At 45.4% G+C, this 20881-nt stretch overlaps 1 protein-coding gene across 1 annotated transcript in view; it reads left to right on the top strand.

Moving 5' to 3' along the window:
• Nucleotides 1–2443: 2443 nt before the first annotated feature.
• Nucleotides 2444–20881, top strand: part of MTA (mRNAadenosine methylase) — a 53053-nt gene continuing 34615 nt past the window's right edge. The window contains exons 1-2 of the mRNA XM_087387470.1: nucleotides 2444–3748; nucleotides 3841–3939. Coding sequence (XP_087243596.1) covers nucleotides 2444–3748; nucleotides 3841–3939 — 1404 coding nt within the window. The remainder of the gene's footprint in view (nucleotides 3749–3840; nucleotides 3940–20881) is intronic.

Genomic DNA, 20881 nt, shown 5'->3' with positions numbered 1-20881 from the left:
ATATATGTGAAATTTATGGCATGCACATCAACTTTGTTGTTTGAGTTAATGAGGTAGGAGCAATATGGATTTATGCATATAATGTATAGCATCTCTTACTTCGTCAAGGAAGAGTTGCCGTGTGGCATTCATAGAGGAGTTCATGCTCTAGCAAAGGAGGGCTCCACGTGTTGTTGGGTAGGAGTGGAGAGGGGGCTAGGAGATGTGCCATGTGGCAAAAAGGCTAATCTTGATGAAAAAGCACTCCACATCTCGCTGTGAAGTCACAAGTGGCCAAACGGGTAGACTGAGTACAAGCTAAAAGTAGGCAGTGGTAGCAGAGACTTTAGAGAAGCCAGTTGGAATAGTCAGTAGCAACGAGAATTGGAATATTCTGTAGTAGACTAGCTAAGAGAGACTGTGTGGGTCAACAAAGACTAGTGAGAGACTACATGTGCCATGGCCAAAAATGGCTCCCTTGCTCAGGTTGCACCTCACCATTATGGTACCATAGCCAAGGCCTCTTCCTTTCCCTCTATCTCCCCTTCCTCTTGCCCCATTGAGGCATTGACTACTCCTTTAACTAGTTCACCTCAATCGCTTGCAAACAACAATCCGACCTCTCTCCCCCCTCTAACGATTGCTACACCTCCGTCTTCAACACCTTCAACATTGGCCTTGCCATCTACCTTCGCTCATTCAGCTCCTTCAAGCTCCCTGACAATTTCATTGTCTAGGCTTGCTTTGCCTCCTTCCGTGTTTCCTCCTCTCCAATGCCATTGCTAATGACTCCTTTCAGTAGTGCAACCTGTTTCTTCAATTATCTCTTCATCACCGCCTTTTTAATGGTATCTAGACAACTAGGGTGATTGGAAGCAAAAAGTGGGCATCAACAATATGGGCAGGTCTTGCGTTGGTGACTTTTTGAACCTTGCTAATTGCCAGGTCTGCATCACGGATGCCACAGCTCGATTGCGAAAACGAGTAGGCCTTTACAAGATAACTCTAGCTACCTCTATTTTAAAGTGCTTTATGCAAGATGTATTGTAAACTCTTTGGATCCAACCAATCTTGCGACAAAGGCAACTTGCCTTCTAGTGGTAAAGGCATCTTGGACTCTGGGAGTGGGCAACACCATTAGTTTGCCGTCTACATTACTATAGGAGTTGGAGTCGCGATCATCCGGGAAGCATTGGTGCGATTTTATCCTAAGCAGACCATGGCCGCCACACTATTGCAGACTTTATTCGTCACATGCTCTTGCAATCTTCTCCTCTATGGTTGCTTGGTGCGAAGGCTATCTCCTTTTGAAGATAAGTGGCCTCAGTGTGGATTGTGAGGAATCGTAGTGGAGGGTATCCATTTGTCTTTATTGCTCAACCTCTCGACTCTCATGCGGTGCATCTCTGTGAGGAGTTGTTGTAGGAGATCTAAGGATGAAAAGGGCTACCGTAGTGGGTTTGCATATAGCATCAAGGTGGAGGGCAAAGGATGAGAGGTGAAGAGAACCCAATCAAGGAACTCTGATACAACATGTGTAAGACTAAAAGTAGGAGACCAAAAGGGTGGATAATAATGTGACCGAATCCAGAGACGCTGATCGAGGCCCCAGAAAGAGTTCTCTTTTCTTTTAACAGCCCGCCCACCCTGAAATTGGATCACTCGGAGATAGAGTCCAGTGGCGGCGGCTGGTAAAGCACCACATGTCTTGCGATGTCCGATGCGCCCCCGATGGCATGTGAAAATCTGGAGGAGCGATTGTCAATCACGCTCGGTTGTACTCATAAGCATAACACCACTCCATCAACATTTAACACATAATCCACAAGGCGTATGCCGAGAGAGAGAGAGAGAGAGAGAGAGAGAGAGAGAGAGAGAGAGAGAGAGAGAGAGAGAGAGAAGGGGGGGGGGGATTTTTGTGCAAAAGCTTTGCCATTGCTCATCTAGTTGAAATCATGAGTAAACTGAGCATAGAGCCAAGCCAAGCAGTGCGGCAAGGGTCTTGAAATATTATTAAAATTAAAGACATTTTAAGATCCCACCTTGAGACCAAGCGGAGCGGGTCTCTAAGAGCAGCTCCTTGTATCAACGAGTGGCATGAGACCAGCACCACTGGCACTGGAAATTTGTATCCCCATGCGTCCAAAATGCTATGCTCATCACTTTCCTTGGCATTTGAGGATTTTGCCAATTCTAGGTTGCCCGAGCTTTCCCCATTTGTGCACAAACTTTGAGCTTCTTTCTTGGCTGGAACAACCTTCAAGTGCCTTGTCAGGTCGTCATGACTCACCGGATGGAAGCACACAAGCTCTCATAGGGACCTCCCTTTTGCAATGGTCCCACTCCTAGAGATCGAGCATTTGCAAGAGCGTAGAGAGAATTTGAAAGATGGTCCACGTGGCAGTGACCATAGGCACAGTAGCCTATATAACCATAGCCATACCTTGGAACCCTGAACCTCGCAATGGAGGGAGAAGTAGAGGATACCGAGGAGCTGCTGCTTCTTCGCGAGCAGCGTCGCCTCCTCAAAGATCAGCTTGCCAGCCAGCGTAATTCGCGTCTAGACCTTACCAAGAGTCTGCAACAGCTCGTTCCCCACCTTGTTTCCTCCCTCGAGCTCTCCTTCAAGGTTGTCTCCTCCTTCGGCGGGAAGGAAAACCATGGCGAACGCGTCCTGGGGAGATCTGGTATGGCCAGTGCCGATTTTTCCAAAACAGAGTCCCTGCGAGCGGAAGGTGAAGTCGGAGTGCTTGGAGCTAGGGCCCTCACATCAGGTCTGTCTGGCGTCGCTGCCAGAAATAATGGGACGGAGAAGGGTGGTTCTTTCCCAAATAAGGCAAACGGGGAGGTGTCACACCGGACTGGAATTGGGAGATCGGAGGAGAAATGGGACATTGACAGGGAAGCGGGTGGGGAGAGTGACTGGGTGAAAGGATCTCAGCTGGGCGCCCTTGCTATTATGAAGAAATTGGTCGCAAACTGTTTGTTATCGCCTTCAACCTCAGTGCCTATTGATTCTGCTGGGCTTCACCGTCGGCTGCCTAAGGACTTAAGTGTGATTGAAAAAAATGCTATCACGGAGATTGGAGGAGAACGAGGGGGGATTGGCGCAATTGAGGCTGCACTTCGGGCTTTTGCAGATGAAAATGCTGGAGTCGAACTCGAAGACTTCATTGTGAGTGGGAAGACCAGGTTGATGGTGTTAGGTCTCGATAGGAATAGGCTAGCTAAGGAGCTTCCAACACCTCCCGTTCAGCAGAAAGATGAACTGCCTACTCCTGGTACAATTCACCCTACCGTGGCTGTAGGTATGGAGATGAGCGGAGCGTCCTTTGCGATGAGTCCAGCGCCTGCCAGACCAGACCTTTGGGGACCTGGTGGAGATCCGCATTTGCATGGGCCTCCTTTACCAGGTCCAGGGCCACCTATGTATCCAGGGGGAGGTCACCCTCAAATGATGGGGCCAAGAGGAGGGTCCAGGATGATGGGTATGCATGGCATTCCGTCTGGTGTTCCTGGATTAGGGATTGGATTTGGGGGTATGCCTGCTTTGCAAAGGCCACCTTTGGGGCCTGGTCCAGCTGCAGCTCCACCTCCACAGATGGCAGGGGCTAAAGTAAAAAATAGCAGTGAGGATGATGACCTTAAGGACTTGGAAGCGTTATTGTCAAAAAAGTCATTCAAAGAGCTGCAAAAGTCAAAGACAGGGGAAGAGCTCTTAGATCTTCTCCATAGACCAACTGCAAAGGAGACCGCAGTTGCAGCTAAGGTCAGCCTCTGTTATGCTTTATTTGGATTCCTTTGGAAGGCTTTGCTTTGCTTTCAGGATATTATGATTACACACTCTTCTGGTTCTTGCAGTTTAAAACAAAGGGGGGTTCTGTCTTAAAGGAGTACTGTCCGAACCTTACTAAGGAAGATTGCCGACGCCAGAGAAATTCTTACATAGCTTGTGAGAAGGTTTCATCTTCTTCTTTTGCTTCAGGGACCGCATCCTAAGATTAAATAATAACCTATATGCTTAAGATCAAATTATTCCAAGACAACCTACAAAAATTGGGAGTAGACATAAATCTTTTGAGGAGAGCGATGACGAGTGACTAGGGTCCAGTGATTGCCTTGTTTATATTCCAAAATAGAAAAAAAGATTGCCTTGTTTATTGTATCAAAAGTAAATCTTTTATCATAACTTATGAATCATGTATCATCTGTTATGTCAGGGTATATCCATGTAACATATTATTTATAACGATTTATGGCGGAAGATTGTGTCATGGGAGCATTTTGAACGTACACTCCTTTCTCTCTGTGTGTATGCTCATGGTTTTCTATTTTACATACTTCAGGTCCTGAGGCGATCAGCAATCGTCTTGAATTTTTTGAATGGATTTCCAATGCCAATGCAATTTGCAGCAAGGGCAGAAGCTACGCTTTCTGAATGTCTGAGTGGATTCATCATGCAACAGATGTAGTTTGTTAGTGTCCTTACAAAGCAGACACAACTGTAGCACTACTGCAGTTGAGATGTGTCACATATTATATGCTACTGAAAACCTGTTAGTATACATTGTCTTACATGTCAGGGACATGCCTATTTACAACTCTATGCTATATACATTGGCCTTATGCAGACAAGTGCAATTTACATCACTTCATAAGATGATGGGCAGATTACGTGTTGCTTCTCCGTGCTATTGGAGCAAACTTGCAAAAGTTGGTGCTTTTGTGAGCATGGCTCAAAAAAGTTGGAGTGAAATTTTAAAACTGCAAAACTGGAGAACCTCGTCATATAAATCCTGCAAAAGGTTTTGAGTGACTCCAAGTCTATTTCTGAAGTAAGATAGCTCATTATTGTTGAGGGATTAAAAAAAAATGTAACTCCTTTTGTGTGGGACAATAAGTAAGATCCACTTCTTTGGATAGTAGGTTCTTTTGTATGAAGCGATACTGTGCCTTTATATACTTGACCCGGGCCTGAAAAATAAGGTTTTATGCATGATGTATACCGTTTATGTCATTAGGATGTATGGGAGTTGGATCTTCTAAAAATGATCAAGTTTTGACAAGAGCTAGAGATTTGGGAATCCAAACTGAAATTCACATGGGAAAAGGGCTCTTTGGCCTTCAAGACTTGGATTTTTGGTGCACATGGGCTTATGGTTTCGACCAAAACAAAGGAGTTGTGGGTAATTAGGGTTGGCTATGGTTAGATTATGCTGTTTGGACCTAATTCTTGTCAGGTTAACTTGATTGGGTAGAGTCTGGTTAGGCTAACCTTGCTAGGTAAGTCAAGGTTTAATTTGGGCAGGGTTGTTTAGGTCAAGATAGCTTGATTGTGGTTGAAGTTATAACCTTGCGTTATTTGGGTAGATTTATTTAGTTTGGCCCTTGGTTAGGTTAATTTGAGCCCATTATTAGATGGTATGAGTTGGTCAAATATAGAAATGGAGAAATACAAAGTCTATTAGAAACATTAACTCTTCACAAGAGATTGCGATGTCCCAAGAAACCAAAGAGAACCAAGAATGCTTGGAAGTGTTGGGTACTGGAAGCAATGGAATGGGAGTGGAGTGCAAGGGAGCAAACAACAAGTTGAAGCAAACGTGAGTACTTGCAAATGGATAATGAGAAAGTACAAAGGGGTGGCCTATATGGGAAAAATTGCCTTGCATCTGCTTGTGCGCACCTCTAATGCGGGCAGGTAAAGGCTCAGCTTGCTTGCTGTCCCTGAGGGTATCCAAAAGCCAACGAAGGACTGATGTTTGCTGTCTCACGACAGCCCTCTCCTCTTGAACTGCTTGCTCGATAGCATGGTCATCTGGCGGTGGAAAATCACTCTGAGCAAGAGCAATGGGAGGAGGATTGGAGCTGCTAGAAGCATATGGCATGGTGCTCTGTACTGTGTTATTTGTATTTGTGAAAGACGGAATAGAATCAAACACATCAGAGGCTTCCACTGAAGGCTGTGTTTTACAGTCCAGCCAAGGTAAAGGGCCATTCTCAACAAAAACCACGTCCCTATTGACAATCACCTTGCTTGTGCTAGGCTGAAACAACTTGTAACCTTTGCTTTGTGAGCTGTAGCCAATGAAGATGCCGTTGACAGCCTTATCATCAAGCTTATGCCTCAACTAAGAGGACATGTACATACGCAAGCGACCCAAACACCCGCATGTGAGAATGACAGGCTTACAACCTGTCCATGCTTCATAGGGAGTCATGGTCTTTAATGCTCGAGTGGGTGCTTGGTTGAGCACATCGTTGGCACACATAATTGCATCCAACCTTGGGCATATACTTTCCCTTAAAGCATGAGCTGGCTCATTTCCATTTTGTTCTATTTTTACACTCTGCAAGCCCATTCTATTGTGGAGTGTATGGCACTGTGCACTATGGTTGTTAAGACACTCGTGTCTTATGATAAGACACTTAAGACACTTAAGACACCGTAAGACACTCTCGTTTTTTTTTTTTTTTTTTTCGGTGGGTGGGGAGTAACAACACACATTGAGTTTGACTTAGCCATGCTATATCATTGATGGTGACTTTGGATCTAGCGGTGGCAGTGACCTCATAGATTCAGATTAGGATGAATCTTCAGAGATTTGAGTCTTGAGAGTCGAAAGCTTCCTTTCAATTATATGTATCGAGATGCAGTTTTCATTCATGTCACATGTGACAAGATTCAATTATTAGTTTAAACCTTTAAGTACTCAAAACTTGCGAGCTCTTCAGCCGTGAGTCTTAACTTTAACTTCTAAGACTTGAGTGACAAGTCTTGACTCTTAACTACATTGTACAAGTGCATTGTTTCTTCTTGCATTATTTAAGTGTAGCTTATTGTACTTCTAGAATCTAGCAGCTAGCTATGCTAGCAAGTTGTACATTTGTATACTTATACATATATTAATTAAATATTTATTATTATAACCACAATGGCGTGTCTTATCTTTAAGACACTTTCGACACTCGTGTCTGAAGCGTGTCTAACGTGTCGTGTCTTAACGTGTCTTACAACCATGCTGTGCACTGATGAACGATACCCCGGGCTGCTAAAAGAATCAGAAAATCCCGTCAGTGCGAAAGATGAGTCTCCGCACTCTCATTCTTTGTCAAGGCAATCCAATGCTTGAAGCAAGAGAAGACATCTAACTGCAGCTTTATGGGATATATCCAAGTGAACCTGGTGAAGTCATCTAAGTGATACTGCATCGGTTAGCACACATCACTATGTATGAGATCCAACTTCCTGGATGCACCAAGGGCCTCATCCTTGGGAAATGGAAACCTATGCGTATTGCCCAACAAGCAGCCCTCGCATACATTTTTTTTAAGTGCATGCAGGGGTGGAAGATCTACGACCAAGTCATGTGAATGCATCTTCACCAAACTGTTGAACTTGAGATGTCCCAATCTCTCATGCCATAGATGCGTATCACAAATTACAGATTCAGCCACGGCATTAGCTTCTATAGCAACCTATTGTGCATACATGTCAAGATGATATAGCCCTCTATCACGTGTTCCAGTAAGTACAATCTAGTTATCGTATCGATTATCATAAACGGCATATCGATTACTGTCAAAAAGAACTCTGAAGCCATGTGTGAAGATGGCTGAGATAGAAATCATATTCTTTTTGATACTTGGAACATATAAAACTTTCGCAAGTGTAATAGTATTACCTGACATTGTAGTGACAATCACTTGAGCAATCCCTTTCACGGGATATGCTGCATTATTTGCACAAGTGACGGTGCCCCCTTTTGAACGCCACTCAATATGTGAGAGATTTTTGTAGGAAATGATGTGCTTTGAAGCACCACTATCAAATACCAGTCTAAGGCAGAATCAGAGACTGCAAAAACTGATTCATGCATAGTAGGATTATAATGACACTCCACAAGAAATGCCCACTCATCATGAGCAACATTGGCTGCCTCTCTGTTTGTGACATGAGCAGCTGGAGTATTTGTGATAGAAAGACCTTGCTGTCCGTGCTTCTTCTTCTCGGGAGCAATACGCTTCCGGCACTCAGATGTCATGACCTAGTTCCTGCAATAATTGCAGCGCTTCTTCTTCTTCCCATCAGCAGGAGAAGAAGAGGATGAGTGTCACAAGGACTTGAATTCTAACGTAATTGAATTTACACGTGAATACCTTGGACCTTGGTGGCACGGGAATCTTGGAGTCTTGGTACGTGTATCAAGCTCAGGGAATTAATTCCTAGTGATCCCAGGCAAATTGTGCACTTGGTGGTGTATTAATTGTGCCTTGAGGTAGTTTTCTGGTGACCCCAAAAGAGTGGTAAAAATCCATTTACTATTTTTAGCTTAAAATCTGCCAATTGTGTCCAGGGGCCAAAAACAACCCAATTCAGGTTAGGTGCACCCACCAGGGCCGGTGTGCAGGACAGATTGAAAGCTTTAACTTTCTTGCAGCAATTTGATGCAGCCTATTTAGGGGAAAACTTTACGGAGTCATCGAAGATTAGAAAGGTTGCTACTTTCTTGAAAGGGAATGCATTGCAATGGTGGACGAATTTTTTGTTTCAGAATAGTGCACCTACCTCTTTGGTAGAGTTTAAACATGCATTTTCAGCTTCCTGGTCGACCACTACCTTGGAGGTTGATTTCATGACAGCCTGGCACAACTTAAATGCAGTCAGCCGCCATTTTCTCAGCGAATATAACAAAAAGTTTTTGCAAGCATTGTTACCTGCTAGTTCATATCGGCATGTGCCATTGGATGAACAAATTGAGAAATATTGTTGTGGATTGCCTAAAGAAATCCGTGACTATTGCATGAAGACACGGGTCACAAATATGTCACACTTGATTGACAATTGCACAACAACTGATGACTTATCGCAAGGGAAGTCTAGTGGTTGGAAGGGTTCTAAGAAAGAGGATGTAGGAAAGTCTGGAAAGATTGGAAAGCCCATTAAGGCTAATTTTGTTGTAGGTAAAAGGACAAGCAAAGGCAGTGGTCGAAAGATCAGGTGGATAAGTCCGGAAGAGAGACAGGCTCTCAAGGATGCAAACAAGTGCTTTCATTGTAAGGAAGAAGGGCATGTGTGGCTCGTGATTTCCCTAACCGAAAAAGGAAAGAATCTAATGATAACAGAGCTGACAAGGGTGATAACAATAATAAGGACAAAAAGCCGAAGCCCTCTGTGAGGTATTTCCGGATGTGATAAGTGAGAAGCCGCAGGGAGAGGATACAGAGTTATCCTGTACTTGGGGTAAAGAGAGATCAGATAGCTTTGATGTTCTTTGACCCAGGGGCCAAAGCTAATTTCATCTCCTGTGAACTGGCAGCTAAGCTTGGTGTTTGTGTGGAGGAGATGGGACCCTTGTGTAAAGCCGGAATGGCTAATCTCGAACTCACTACACCGGTAACTCCGATTATTGGGAAGCTGCGCTTGCATGTATAGAGTCTTGTGGACAGCAGAGAGTTTTACATTATGCCATTACATGATTGTGATGTTTTGCTGGGCGTACCCTGGATGCATAAAATGGATGCTGTCATAGAAGCCCATAAGAGGAAAATTACAGTTACTCTTTGAGGATAGACTTATGTGATTGATGCTGAATTGAAGGGAGAGTCAGTTCCTATTGTAGCGACTTCTGCCATTTCTACAGTGATGAAAAATCATCTTTGTGCATACATGGTTTTTCCTCAGGAATCTAATCCCGTAACAGGAAAATTACAGTTACTTTTCGAGGATAGACTTATGTAATTGATGTCAAATTGAAGGGAGAATCAGTTCCTATTGTAGCGGCTTCTGCCATTTCGAGGATTGAAGGGAGAGTCACTTCCTATGTCATAGAAGCCCGTAAGAGGAAAATTACAGTTACTCTTCGAGGATAGACTTATGTGATTGATGCCAAATTGAAGGGAGAGTCAGTTCTTGTTGTAGCGGCTTCTGCCATTTCTACAGTAATGAAAATCATCTTTGTGCATACATAATTTCTCCTCAGGAATCTAATCATATTGATGAAAAGTCCACTGCGTTGGATAAAGAGCGGGCAGGTTTTCTAAATCAGTTTGCTGATTGCTTTTCTAATGCTTTGCCTGGTGAACTTCTGCCCAAGAGGCCAGAGGATCATGGTATAGATATAGTGTCAGGCAGTAGTTGGCCTAATAGCTGCCATACAGGGTCAGTGCGGCGCAACAGGAAGAAATAATAAGTCAGGTCAATGATCTTTTAGAGAAGAGGCTGATTCAGCCTAGTACATCTTTCGTACTGCTTGTTCAGAAGAAAGATGGTTCTTGGTGTATGTGTGTTGATCACTGCTTCTTGAACAAGATCACTATTAAGAATCGCTTCCCGATTCACAGGATTGACGATATTTTGGATAGGCTTGAGGGATCGGTGGTATTCAGTTGCATAGATTTGAAAAGTGGTTATCATTAGATTCGGATACGTCCTAAGGATGTCTACAAGACAACGTTCATGACTACTTTTGGCTTATATGAGTTTCTGGAGATGCCCTTTGGGATTACAAATGCCCCTGCCATGTTCAATCGTCTGATGGACATGATTTTTTGGGAGGACAGGTCTTTTGTTGGTACGTTCTTTGATGATATGATTGTGTTCTCGAAGAATGAGGCAGAGCATAGGAAGTGTTTGGCTATTGTATTTCCTGAGGCCAGGAAACATAAGTTGATTGTCAATTCAAAGAAAAGTGAATTCTTCATGCAGGAGATGCACTTTTTGGGACATATTGTTTCCAAGGATGGACCCAGCTAATGTCGATGCAATCAGGAGAATTTGTAGGAGTTACGGAGCTTTCTCGAACTATGTTCATATTAGCATCGTTTCATTCGTCCCTTTGCCGAGATTGGTCCACTACATGCTTTGCAGAAAAAGGAAACACCGTTTGTTGGATTGAGAAACGGAATGCATCTTTTGAAACACTGAAGAAAAAGCTCACTTCAGATCCGGTGCTGATTTTACATGATTTACGGAAGGCTTTTCATGTTCAAGTGAATGCATGCGGCAAAAATGGTATCGGGGCGGTCATGATGCAGGAGGGATGAGTTGTGGCTTATGAAAGTCGCATTTTACAGCCTCCTAAAAAGAATTTACAGATTTATGAAAAGGAAATGCTGGCTGTAATTCATGCCCTTTCTACTTGTAAGCATTGATCATCAATCTTTGTGGTATTTCCTCACGCACTTGATGTAATTTAGGTTTAGTCTCATAGGCCTTTTATTCCTCCTAATGTAATTCAAATTAGTCTCATAGGCCTTTGTTCCTCCTATAGACATAAAAGAGTGAAAGATCATGAGGGCCTACGTACTAAGTTCATTACATATGCAATAAATACATTGGCCCCAATCTTAACAAAGCTTCTCAATGAAGCAATTTGTACCGGTTTTCCTCGCACAAGACACAGGATCCCATGAGCTTGAAAAACTATAGGAACCATTATGATTGAGCCCCTAACCACGGTCTAATCTCTAACTACGGTTAGTGATTAGATAGGGTTTTGTCACTTAGACAAAACCCTCATCTCTTTCATTGTACTTCACTTCAGTTCAGTACACTTTGGGGAGTGAACTACGTTCAGCTCACTCTCTCCATTTTGCTCACTCTTGCTCTTGCTTCCTGTTTTCTCACATTTGGTATCAGAGCAGCTCTCCCTTCCCGGACCTGCTCCTTACTTCGGCATTTGCTCTCCTCTTCCTACTCCCAGCTCCCGTCCGTACAAATCTCGCACGTCAGCTCCAAGGCCGTCCGCAATGTACGGATTGACTGTCCGTACGGTTGCGATGTACAACACCTATACTTGCGTCCGTACCAACTCCATCGCCGAGCTCGCCGTACAAGACCCGCTGCACACAGTTGCCGTCAGCTCGACCGTACAACAGTATGGCTGACCGTACTGTTCAGTACATTGCTCCGTACATCTGATGTCAGCACACTGTCAGTTCAGCTGTACAGCCATCCGTACACCGTACGGATTTCGTCATATAGTCGTCTGTACACTGTACGGATTCCGTACATTGATAGTTCCGTACTATCAGCTGGGTGCAGGCTGAAAGTGTCCGGACATGTCTGTTGCAGGGCCTTCTGTGCAGGTTTTATTCCTGCAGGTACTCTAGCAGTTGGTTTTTTGGCAGGCATTGTTTGCAGATAGCCATTGTTTGCGGAGAACTTGGGGCATTTTGTATTTGTGGGCAGACATTGCAGTTGGTTTGTAGGTTGTCCAAAAATTTGGGGCTTTTGTAATTACACTGGCAGTGAAATTTGGGGCTTTTGCAGGCAGTCAATTTGTGCAACATCTGGGGCTTTTAGATCATTTGCCCTCTTTTGTATGTAATTTCCCACAAGAAATTGGGGCTTTTGCATTTGGGTTGCAATTTTGTAGGTAAAAGAGCATTTTGGAAGTTTGCAAGCATTTCTGGACTTCGTACGAGTCAAATTTGCAGACTTTTGCCATTTTTTGCAGATTTCATTTGCAGATTTTTGGGTATTTAGCAGAGCATTGTGGTGCATTTTGAGCCTTTGATAGGCTGTGACAATATTTGTCACTGTGGGTAGATTTTCTTTGCAGATTTTACTTGTGCATTTTACATCCCATGAAGGGATTTTACTTGGTCAGTTTGTTGTGTTTTTTGAGTTTATCTGGCAAAAATGGCTCAGGACAACCCCAATGAGGTGTTCGGAGTCCTGACACAGGAGGATAAGTTGGATGGCACTAACTACTCCTCACGGAGTTTCATGGTTCGCAACATCTTGGTTGGCAGACATCTTTGGGATTATGTCAATGGAGATGAAGCAAGACTAGATACAATGGCCACATTTGTCACTTTTACAGCTGGAGGCAGGGGTAGAGGTCAAAATGCAGCACAAGTAGTTGGAGCTGCCGCTCCAGCAGCTCCCACAGCAGAGTAGAAAAGATGGGATTCTAGAGATGCACAAGCTCTATCAGTGATTTTCTCTCTGTCAAGAGGTTCATTATATCTCACATTCGGTCGTGCAAGACATCAAGGGCAGCTTGGGAGATACTAGAGAGTATGTTTGCAACAAGAAATGATGCCAGAGTTTCCTTTCTAAAGCGAGAGCTCTCTCATACGCATATGGATGAGGGAGATTCCATGAATTCTCACCTCACAAAGCTTCAGGATTTAAGGGAGCAATTGCTGAATATTGATGAAGTCATTCCGGATTCAGAGATGAATACCACCACTCTGAATTCTCTTCTTGAGTCCTATCTCGATTTCCACCCCTCGCTGAATTTGTCATTGAGGGGGGGTAGCAATCCTCTCTCATTTCACGAGTTGGTAGGACTTCTGTTGCAAGAGGAGCAGACACGAAGAAATATGGCAACCCGAGCTGGCAAGCATGCCATGCTTTCCAAGTTCAAGCCCAAGGGAAAAGGGCAACAAAAGCCACATGCCAATCAGTCCGCACATCAGCATAAAGCTGATTCAGGACAGCCCTCTTATAAGGCTAAGGGTGATGCAGATAAGCAGAAAAAGAAGGGCGTTTGTCACCATTGCAAGAAGCCAGGTCATTATATTAGAGAATGCAAGAAGCGCATAGCTAAAGAGAAGAAAAGGGATCTAGGTATGGCTGTGTCAGATGCATGAGCTCCTCATTCTCATGATGGGGGAGATATTGCAGCCAACTTTGTGGAAGAGCACTATGCCTTTCTGTCTTGCACTTCAGATTTTTTAGTGGGAAGTTCAGATGCTACAGCCACTGATGATGATGACCCTTATGCTTTCTTGACTTGCAGCTATGATCATTCAAAGGATGCATGCTCTCTCAGTGTCAATGAGACACCGAATACTTGGTATTTGGACAATGGTGCTTCAAAGCACATCACTTCCAAGAAGAGCCTTTTTGCATCTCTGCATCCTCCACCTACTAAAAAGAAGGTGACTTGTGCAAATAATTCTTCTTATTCAGGCTCAGAGCTGCGAGCTATTGCTCCCCGTGATGCCGTGCCGCCCCTAGTAGCCTTGCTGTCTCCGCCCCGTCTGCCCCCTCTGCACTCCCTCGTCCTCCCTGTTACCCCTTCTGCTCCTGCCGCCCTTCCTACGCCCGCTGCTGCACCCCCGTCTGCCCCTACTTCTCCCCCTCCCACTCCACTTACTGCGCCTCCCGCCACCCTGCTTCTCTTCGCCTCCGCCTTCTCTGCCTCCACCTTCGCCCCCTCGTCACCTCCACCTCTTCCGCCTCCCGCGCCCTTCTTCTCTCTCCCGCTGGCTCCCCTCTCCGCCTCCTCTCCGCCCTCTTGCCTCTCCTCCCCTCCTTCTGTTCCCCCTTGCCTTCTCGCCCTCCTCCCTCTTCTGCCGTCCGCCCTCCTTGCCCTCCTTGTTCCACTTCTGTCCTTGCTCCCTCCTTCGCCCCGCCTCGTCTCCACCTCCCCCTCTGACACTTTTTTCCCTTTTTCTTCTCCCTCCCTGTAGCGGGAGCACTTGTGCTTGTGAAGGTGAAAGAAAAACCTTGGTGGTGACCCTTGGTTTGGCCAGGGGGGCTCTATGGCAGCACCCTCGAATCCCACAGTCGTTAAGGCTCTTCTTTCCCCAGTTGACAAGCAACAGGTACAGCAGGCAGTTCAGTTCCTCTAGGATAAGGCGCTTGTGGGCAGAATTGTGGGCCTCACGCCTACACGGAGACAAGTGCGAGAGTGGATCTAGGCGAGCTTGGCATTAGATGGAGACCACATCTAGGCATCTATGGACGAGGTGTTTTTCTCATCCAGCTGAGTTCCCCCGACACTGTCTCGACACTTGTGGAGCAGAGCCCCATACTCGTTGGCCCGCACCTTGTCTACCTCTTTCCTTGGTATCATGGGTTCACAGTGGAGGACATGGATATGACACACCATGTTCCACGGTTTTCGGTTACACTCCGCTTCCCAAGGCTCCCCAAGGAGTATTGAGCCATCCTCCCTTCCATTGGTCGGGCATTTTGCACAATGCTTGAGTCCCTGCTAGAGACGGTTGCCTCCGTTTTAGCAGATGATGGAGTGCCCAAGATCAGACTGGTGGTTGAGAGCCTGGAGTCCCTCCCAGAGTTGATCTTTCTCGAGACCCCTGAAGGGGGCACACTTCGCCAGTCTCCGGGTTACTAGGCCAGTGTCTTCGGTGCAGACAGATGGGTCACCTTGCCAGGTATTGCTCTCGTGGCCTCCCTCGTGCGCCTTCCCTCCCTCATCTGTAGAGTAGGTAGAGTCAGCAGGCCCGAGTTCAATGCCCTCTCAGGCAAGAGCAATAGGAGTCCTAGACCCCATGGGTTATCCCCTCAGTAGGGGACTGGACACAGGTTAAAAAGAAAAAGAAACCAACCAAGCAGTCCCGCAAACGCCGCAAGCAGAGGACCAATCGCAGAGAGAGAGACAGGGTTGACCGAGAGGCCTCGAAAGAGGAACAACAAGAGGCACCTCCTCTGGCGGCAGGGGCCATCGGTCCCTCTGCCGATCCTCCAGCTTCGGAGGTTTAGTCTCCGCACCCACCTTTGCAGCAACAGCGAGCTCTAGGAGCTCCAGTTGCGGCAATGGCGGAAGCCGCAGTCGCTAGCTCGACGAGGACCGCGGAGGAGTCGATCCAGAGCCCCGACGAGCCTTATCAGCAGGGGGCCTGATGTCGTCCTTATCCCTCCTCCTGCTCCCCCCCCAGACCCCTCCCCCTCCTCTTTAATTTCCCCTCCCCCTCCAGGGTTTCCTCCGCCCTTGCTTCCTCCCCCCATCAACCTCCCCTTCTATGGTCACTCTCACCACCGGCTCCCCTTCCCCTATCCCTAGTGTCCCTACCTCTTCCTCTACCGTCGCCCCCTCCCCCTCCACTTCAGCAGCATGTTCTTCTGCTTCGACACCCCTGCCAGTAGGCAAGGGAACGATGACGCCTCCTTTTGCTTCCTCAGTGCAGTAGCAGGTCCGTCTAGGGAGGGATCTTGAGAGACGAGGCTCGCCCTCCCGGTCAGCAGCTCCCAACCTCTAGCCTGGGCGTCCCTTACCGCAGGACTTTTGGAGGTTAGGACCTTGGAACTATCTGGAGATTCCGGACTCATATCCTCTACTATTGGAGGTAACGCTCATGATCCTTCAGCCCTGAATGGGGGGTTTGATCAGTGCAGTGGGATCTCAGACACATCTCGTTTGGCTCCACAGGCTTGGAGAAGTGGTCCTTGGAGGTGTTTGATGCTATTTTGGAAAATCAGATTATCCTCATGATGGACGAGTGGATGGGGCCACAGGGACTAGACCTTTGGTACGCCCATGGCATAGAGATGAACTTCCAGCTAAGCAGCTCACGAGGTGTCGGTGTTCGGTTTAGCGACAGGAGTTATCAGATTGCCGTTGGAGGCAAAGGTGGAGTAGGCACACTTCTAGCCCCTCCAAAAGTGTGCGGAGCTGTTCGGGGTAGAAGCCTCCTTTATGATGAAGTGGGTACGGAAGATCGGTATTGAGCCGGTTTCCATCCTAGTACGGCACTACACAGACATTGACTACTCGTCCTCTAAACCCCGGCAAAATCGCACAAGGCAGTCTTTCTAGGACATGCACCCACTTACAGGAGAGCATCTCAGTCTCACAGACTTTGGCTTCAGAGGTCTACGATCAGGGCGAGCTCATTCTAGGACGGGCAGTTTGGATGGGAGTTCAGACGGGAGAGTCCAGGATTGGGATCATGAACGTGTACGCCCCAGCGTGTAGGTAGCATTGCCCGGCCTTTTGGGGAAGGCTATCAGAGTGTCTTCGAGATGTAGACTCTTGGATTGTTGGAGGTGACTTCAACAACCTGGAGTTTCGAGATGTAGACTCTTGGATTGTTGGAGGTGACTTCAACAACCTGGAGTTTGGGGAAGACAAACAGGGCGGCGTCTCTTTCTCTGAGATGCCAGTAGTAGAGCGTAGCACGTGGGAGCAGTTCATTTTCATGATCAGTGGTATAGACCTGTGGAGAGAGTCAGATTTTAGTACGAAACTTGGCAGCATTCTCTTCTCCTTTGGACAGAGAAGGCACAATGGATTGCTAGAGAGATTAGACCGTTTCTATGTTGGGGATTGGACACTACACAGAGGCGGATCTACCAAGATTCTGGCAGGTACCACGATGTCAGACCACTGTCCAGTGGTACTTCACTTGGATCAGCCCAAGATGTCAGACCACTGTCCAGTGGTACTTCACTTGGTACGAAACCTGGCAGCATTCTCTTCTCCTTTGGACAAAGAAGGCACGATGGATTGCTAGAGAGATTAGACCGTTTCTATCTTGATTTTGCCTTGAGACCATAGACCCAAGTGTAGTTGGTGAAGTCATCTATGAATGTAACATACTAAAGATAACCCCCAAAAGGAGGTTGTTGTAAATTCTGATTTTCAGCATGAGCCTCAGTTGGGGAACCAAAGCTATAGGAAGCATCCCCTCAAAAACATCATATGAAGAAGCTGGAATAGTAAATTCAGCATGTGTATGTGCTGAAATAACATCTCTACTCATAAAAATCTTGCGAGAAGTAGGATTGTAGAGACGATAGCCTTTCCTTTGTGCACTATACCCAACAAAAAGACACTTAAGTGCCTTATCTACAACTTATGTCGAAACTCCACAGGTACATGGGCAAATGCAACACAACCAAAAGCTCTGAAGTATCCACTGAAGGCTTTCTCCCATGCCATGCCTCATAGGGAGTGATTGTCTTCAAATCCTTTGTGGGAGCCCGATTCAAAACATAATTAGCACACATGAGGCCTTCGAGCCAAGACCTGTGAGGCAACTTCTTATTAGTAAGCATGCATCTATCCATCTAAATGAGAGTGCGATTTTTGCGCTCAGCTTTGCCATTTTGCTGAGGTGTAAGGCTCACTGTAAGCTGATGCGTGATGCCCTTCTCCTTAAAAAATGCCTCAAATTCATGAGATATATACTCCCCCCCTCTATCTGTGCGAAGTGTCTACACCTTGAGTCTTGTCTCATTTTCAACCAAAGCCACAAAGTGTTTGAAATGCATAAACACTTCTGATTTTTTCTTTAGACCATAGATCGAAGTATAATTGGTGAAGTCATCTATGAATGTAACATAATAGAGATAACTACCAAAAGCAGGTGTTCTCATGGGACCGCAGACATCACTTTGTATGAGCTGTAATTTATGAGTAGCTCTTACTACACCATCCTTCTTAAAAGGAAATCTATGTATCTTGCCAAGGATGCATCCCTCACATGCATGAGAAGGAGGTGACTCCAAAGGAGGCAATGCATCAACCATAGCATGCTTCTGAAGTGTCATCAAGCTGCCATAGCTTATGTTCCCATATCTGGCATGCCATAACTTCGCATTCTGCATCGCAGCAGTGGGAGTGCTCACTGAAAGTGCAAGATCGGATCTTTTCTCATAAATGTCAAGCTGAAAAAGACCCCGATACAAAGTGCCAGACAACATCAAAGCATAGTCATTCTCTTTGTCTTGGACTGCACAATTAGCATAATCAAATATGACCTGAAATCCTCCTCGATTGAGAGAGGACATTGAATGCAAATTCTTCTTTATGCCTGGCACAAAAAGAATATCTTCAATTCTGAAATCTGTGCCATCCGTGGATGTGAGTATGATGTCCTCTACTCCACACACTAAATAAGAAGAATTGTTGGCACATGTTACCTTCTTTTTAGTAGGTGGTGCATGCAGAGATGCAAAAAGTGATGTGCTTAGAAGCACCACTATCAAAACACCAAGTGTTCAGTGTTTCATTGCAAACTCCTTGACAAATCTATTGCAAATGCTCTCTCCTTTGCTCTCTCTCTCTCTCTCTCTCTCCCTCTCTCTAGAAACACACTAGGGTCCAGGACAATTGTCCGGTTGGATCCCCTCCAAGGTTTTTATTCATGAAGAGAGGATTTGAGTACATAGTTCAACGTGGAGCTGTCTACTACAAATTGCAAACTTAAATTCCCTTTTACAAAGAGCTCATGGCGCAATATTTTTGCAACATGCCAAATGTCAAAATAACTAGCTAAAATTTAGTACATGCCACAAAAGGGCAATCTCTAGGGTCTTCGATGTTCGTTGGTCACACGAACATCTTCTGGTCGATTGCTAAGCTCCTTAGCGCTTGGAAAAATCAACCCTTTTAGTACGTGCAACAATTAATTAAAGCGCACCACCATGGCATCCATTAATTGTTAGTGCTTTTGCATGCAAATAAAAGACTGTGGACTAATCCTAGTCACGGTGGGTGTCCCCATTGAACACATGTGCACAAATAACACACACACACACACACACATATTCTCTGGTTGATCAGAGTCAACGCTCTCGATCATAATTAAGGGGGCTTTGACCAATGCTCGAGGCGCCTTAATTATGGTCAAGTCTCCCAACTGAAGTTGGCACAAGTTGGTTAACTGAAGTTAACTCTCTCTTGGCGCATGCCAAGTCTTGTTGACTGAAGTCAACAAGACTCTCTGACCGTAGTCAGCTCTGTGGTTCTCTAGTGAACTGCAGTTAACACTCTTGCTAATAAACCAAGTCTCCTCGATCGAAATCAGGCTTACTTGACTTTGTAGAGTCAAGTATCTTTGACCGTAGTCAATTCTTTGACCATTAAAAGAACTCTTTTGACCATAATTAACCTAGATGGAAAACTCTTCAATTATGATCAAATAAATGGTCAACGGTACTTTGACTTAGGATATTTACATTGTGGTGACATTCATTAATACTGAAAGAGCATGTATCCTTTGAAGGGTCATAACTGCAAGTCAAGAAAGCATACGGGTCATCCTCAAGAGTGGCTGTAGTATCTGGACTATCCACTGAAAAATCTGAAATGCAAGACAAAAAGGCATAGTGCTCTTTCACAAAGTTGGCCGTCATCCCCTCCATCATGTGCATTAGGAGTTGATGCATCGGAGACAGCCATACCTGAATCCCTTTTCTTTTTCTTAGCTATGTGCTTCTTGCATTCACCAATGTAATGTCATGGCTTCTTGCAGTAGTGACAAATGCCCTTCCTCTTAGGCTTATCTGCATCACCTTTAGCCTTAGAAGATATTTACATTGTGGTGACATTCATTAATACTGAAAGAGCATGTATCCTTTGAAGGGTCATAACTGCAAGTCAAGAAAGCATACGGGTCATCCTCAAGAGTGGCTGTAGTATTCGGACTATCCACTGAAAATCTGAAATGCAAGACAAAAAGGCATAGTGCTCTTCCACAAAGTTGGCCGTAACATCCCCTCCATCATGTGCATTAGGAGCTGATGCATCCGAGACAGCCATACCTGAATCCCTTTTCTTTTTCTTAGCTATGTGCTTCTTGCATTCACCAATGTAATGTCATGGCTTCTTGCAGTAGTGACAAATGCCCTTCCTCTTAGGCTTATCTGCATCACCTTTAGCCTTAGAAGAGGGTTGTCTTGAATCAGCTTTATGTTGATGTGTGGGCTGATTGGCAGGTTGCTTTTGCTACCCTTTTCCTTTGGGCTTGAACTTAGAAAGCATGGCATGCTTGCCAGCCCGTGTTGCCATGTTTCTTCTTGTTTGCTCTTCTTGCAACAAAAATCCTACCAACTCGTGAAAAGAGAGGATTGTTGCCTCCCGTCAAAATGACAAATTCAGTGAGGTGTGGAAACCGAGATACGACTCATGAAGAAAATTCGGAGCAATTGTTCCCTCAAATCCTGAAGTTGTGGGGTGAGTATTCATGGAATCTGCCTCATTCATATGGGTATGAGATAACTCTCTTCAGGAAGGAAACTCTAACATCATTTCTTGCTGTAAGCATGCTCTCTTAAAATCTCCCAAGCTGCCTTTGAGGTCTTGCATGACGGAATGTGAGGAATAATGAACCTCTCGACAGAAAGAGAAATAACAGAAAGAGCTTATGCATCCCTAGAATCCCATCTTTTCTGCTTTGCTCTGGGAGCCACTAG

The sequence above is a fragment of the Dipteris shenzhenensis genome, chromosome 16 (genome assembly GCF_047967505.1).
Source record: "Dipteris shenzhenensis isolate YYH24624 ecotype China chromosome 16, Dip_SZ_1.0, whole genome shotgun sequence".
Taxonomy (NCBI): domain Eukaryota; kingdom Viridiplantae; phylum Streptophyta; class Polypodiopsida; order Gleicheniales; family Dipteridaceae; genus Dipteris; species Dipteris shenzhenensis.
Note: the sequence above shows the minus strand (reverse complement) of the source record. Positions and strands in the feature narration are given on the sequence as shown.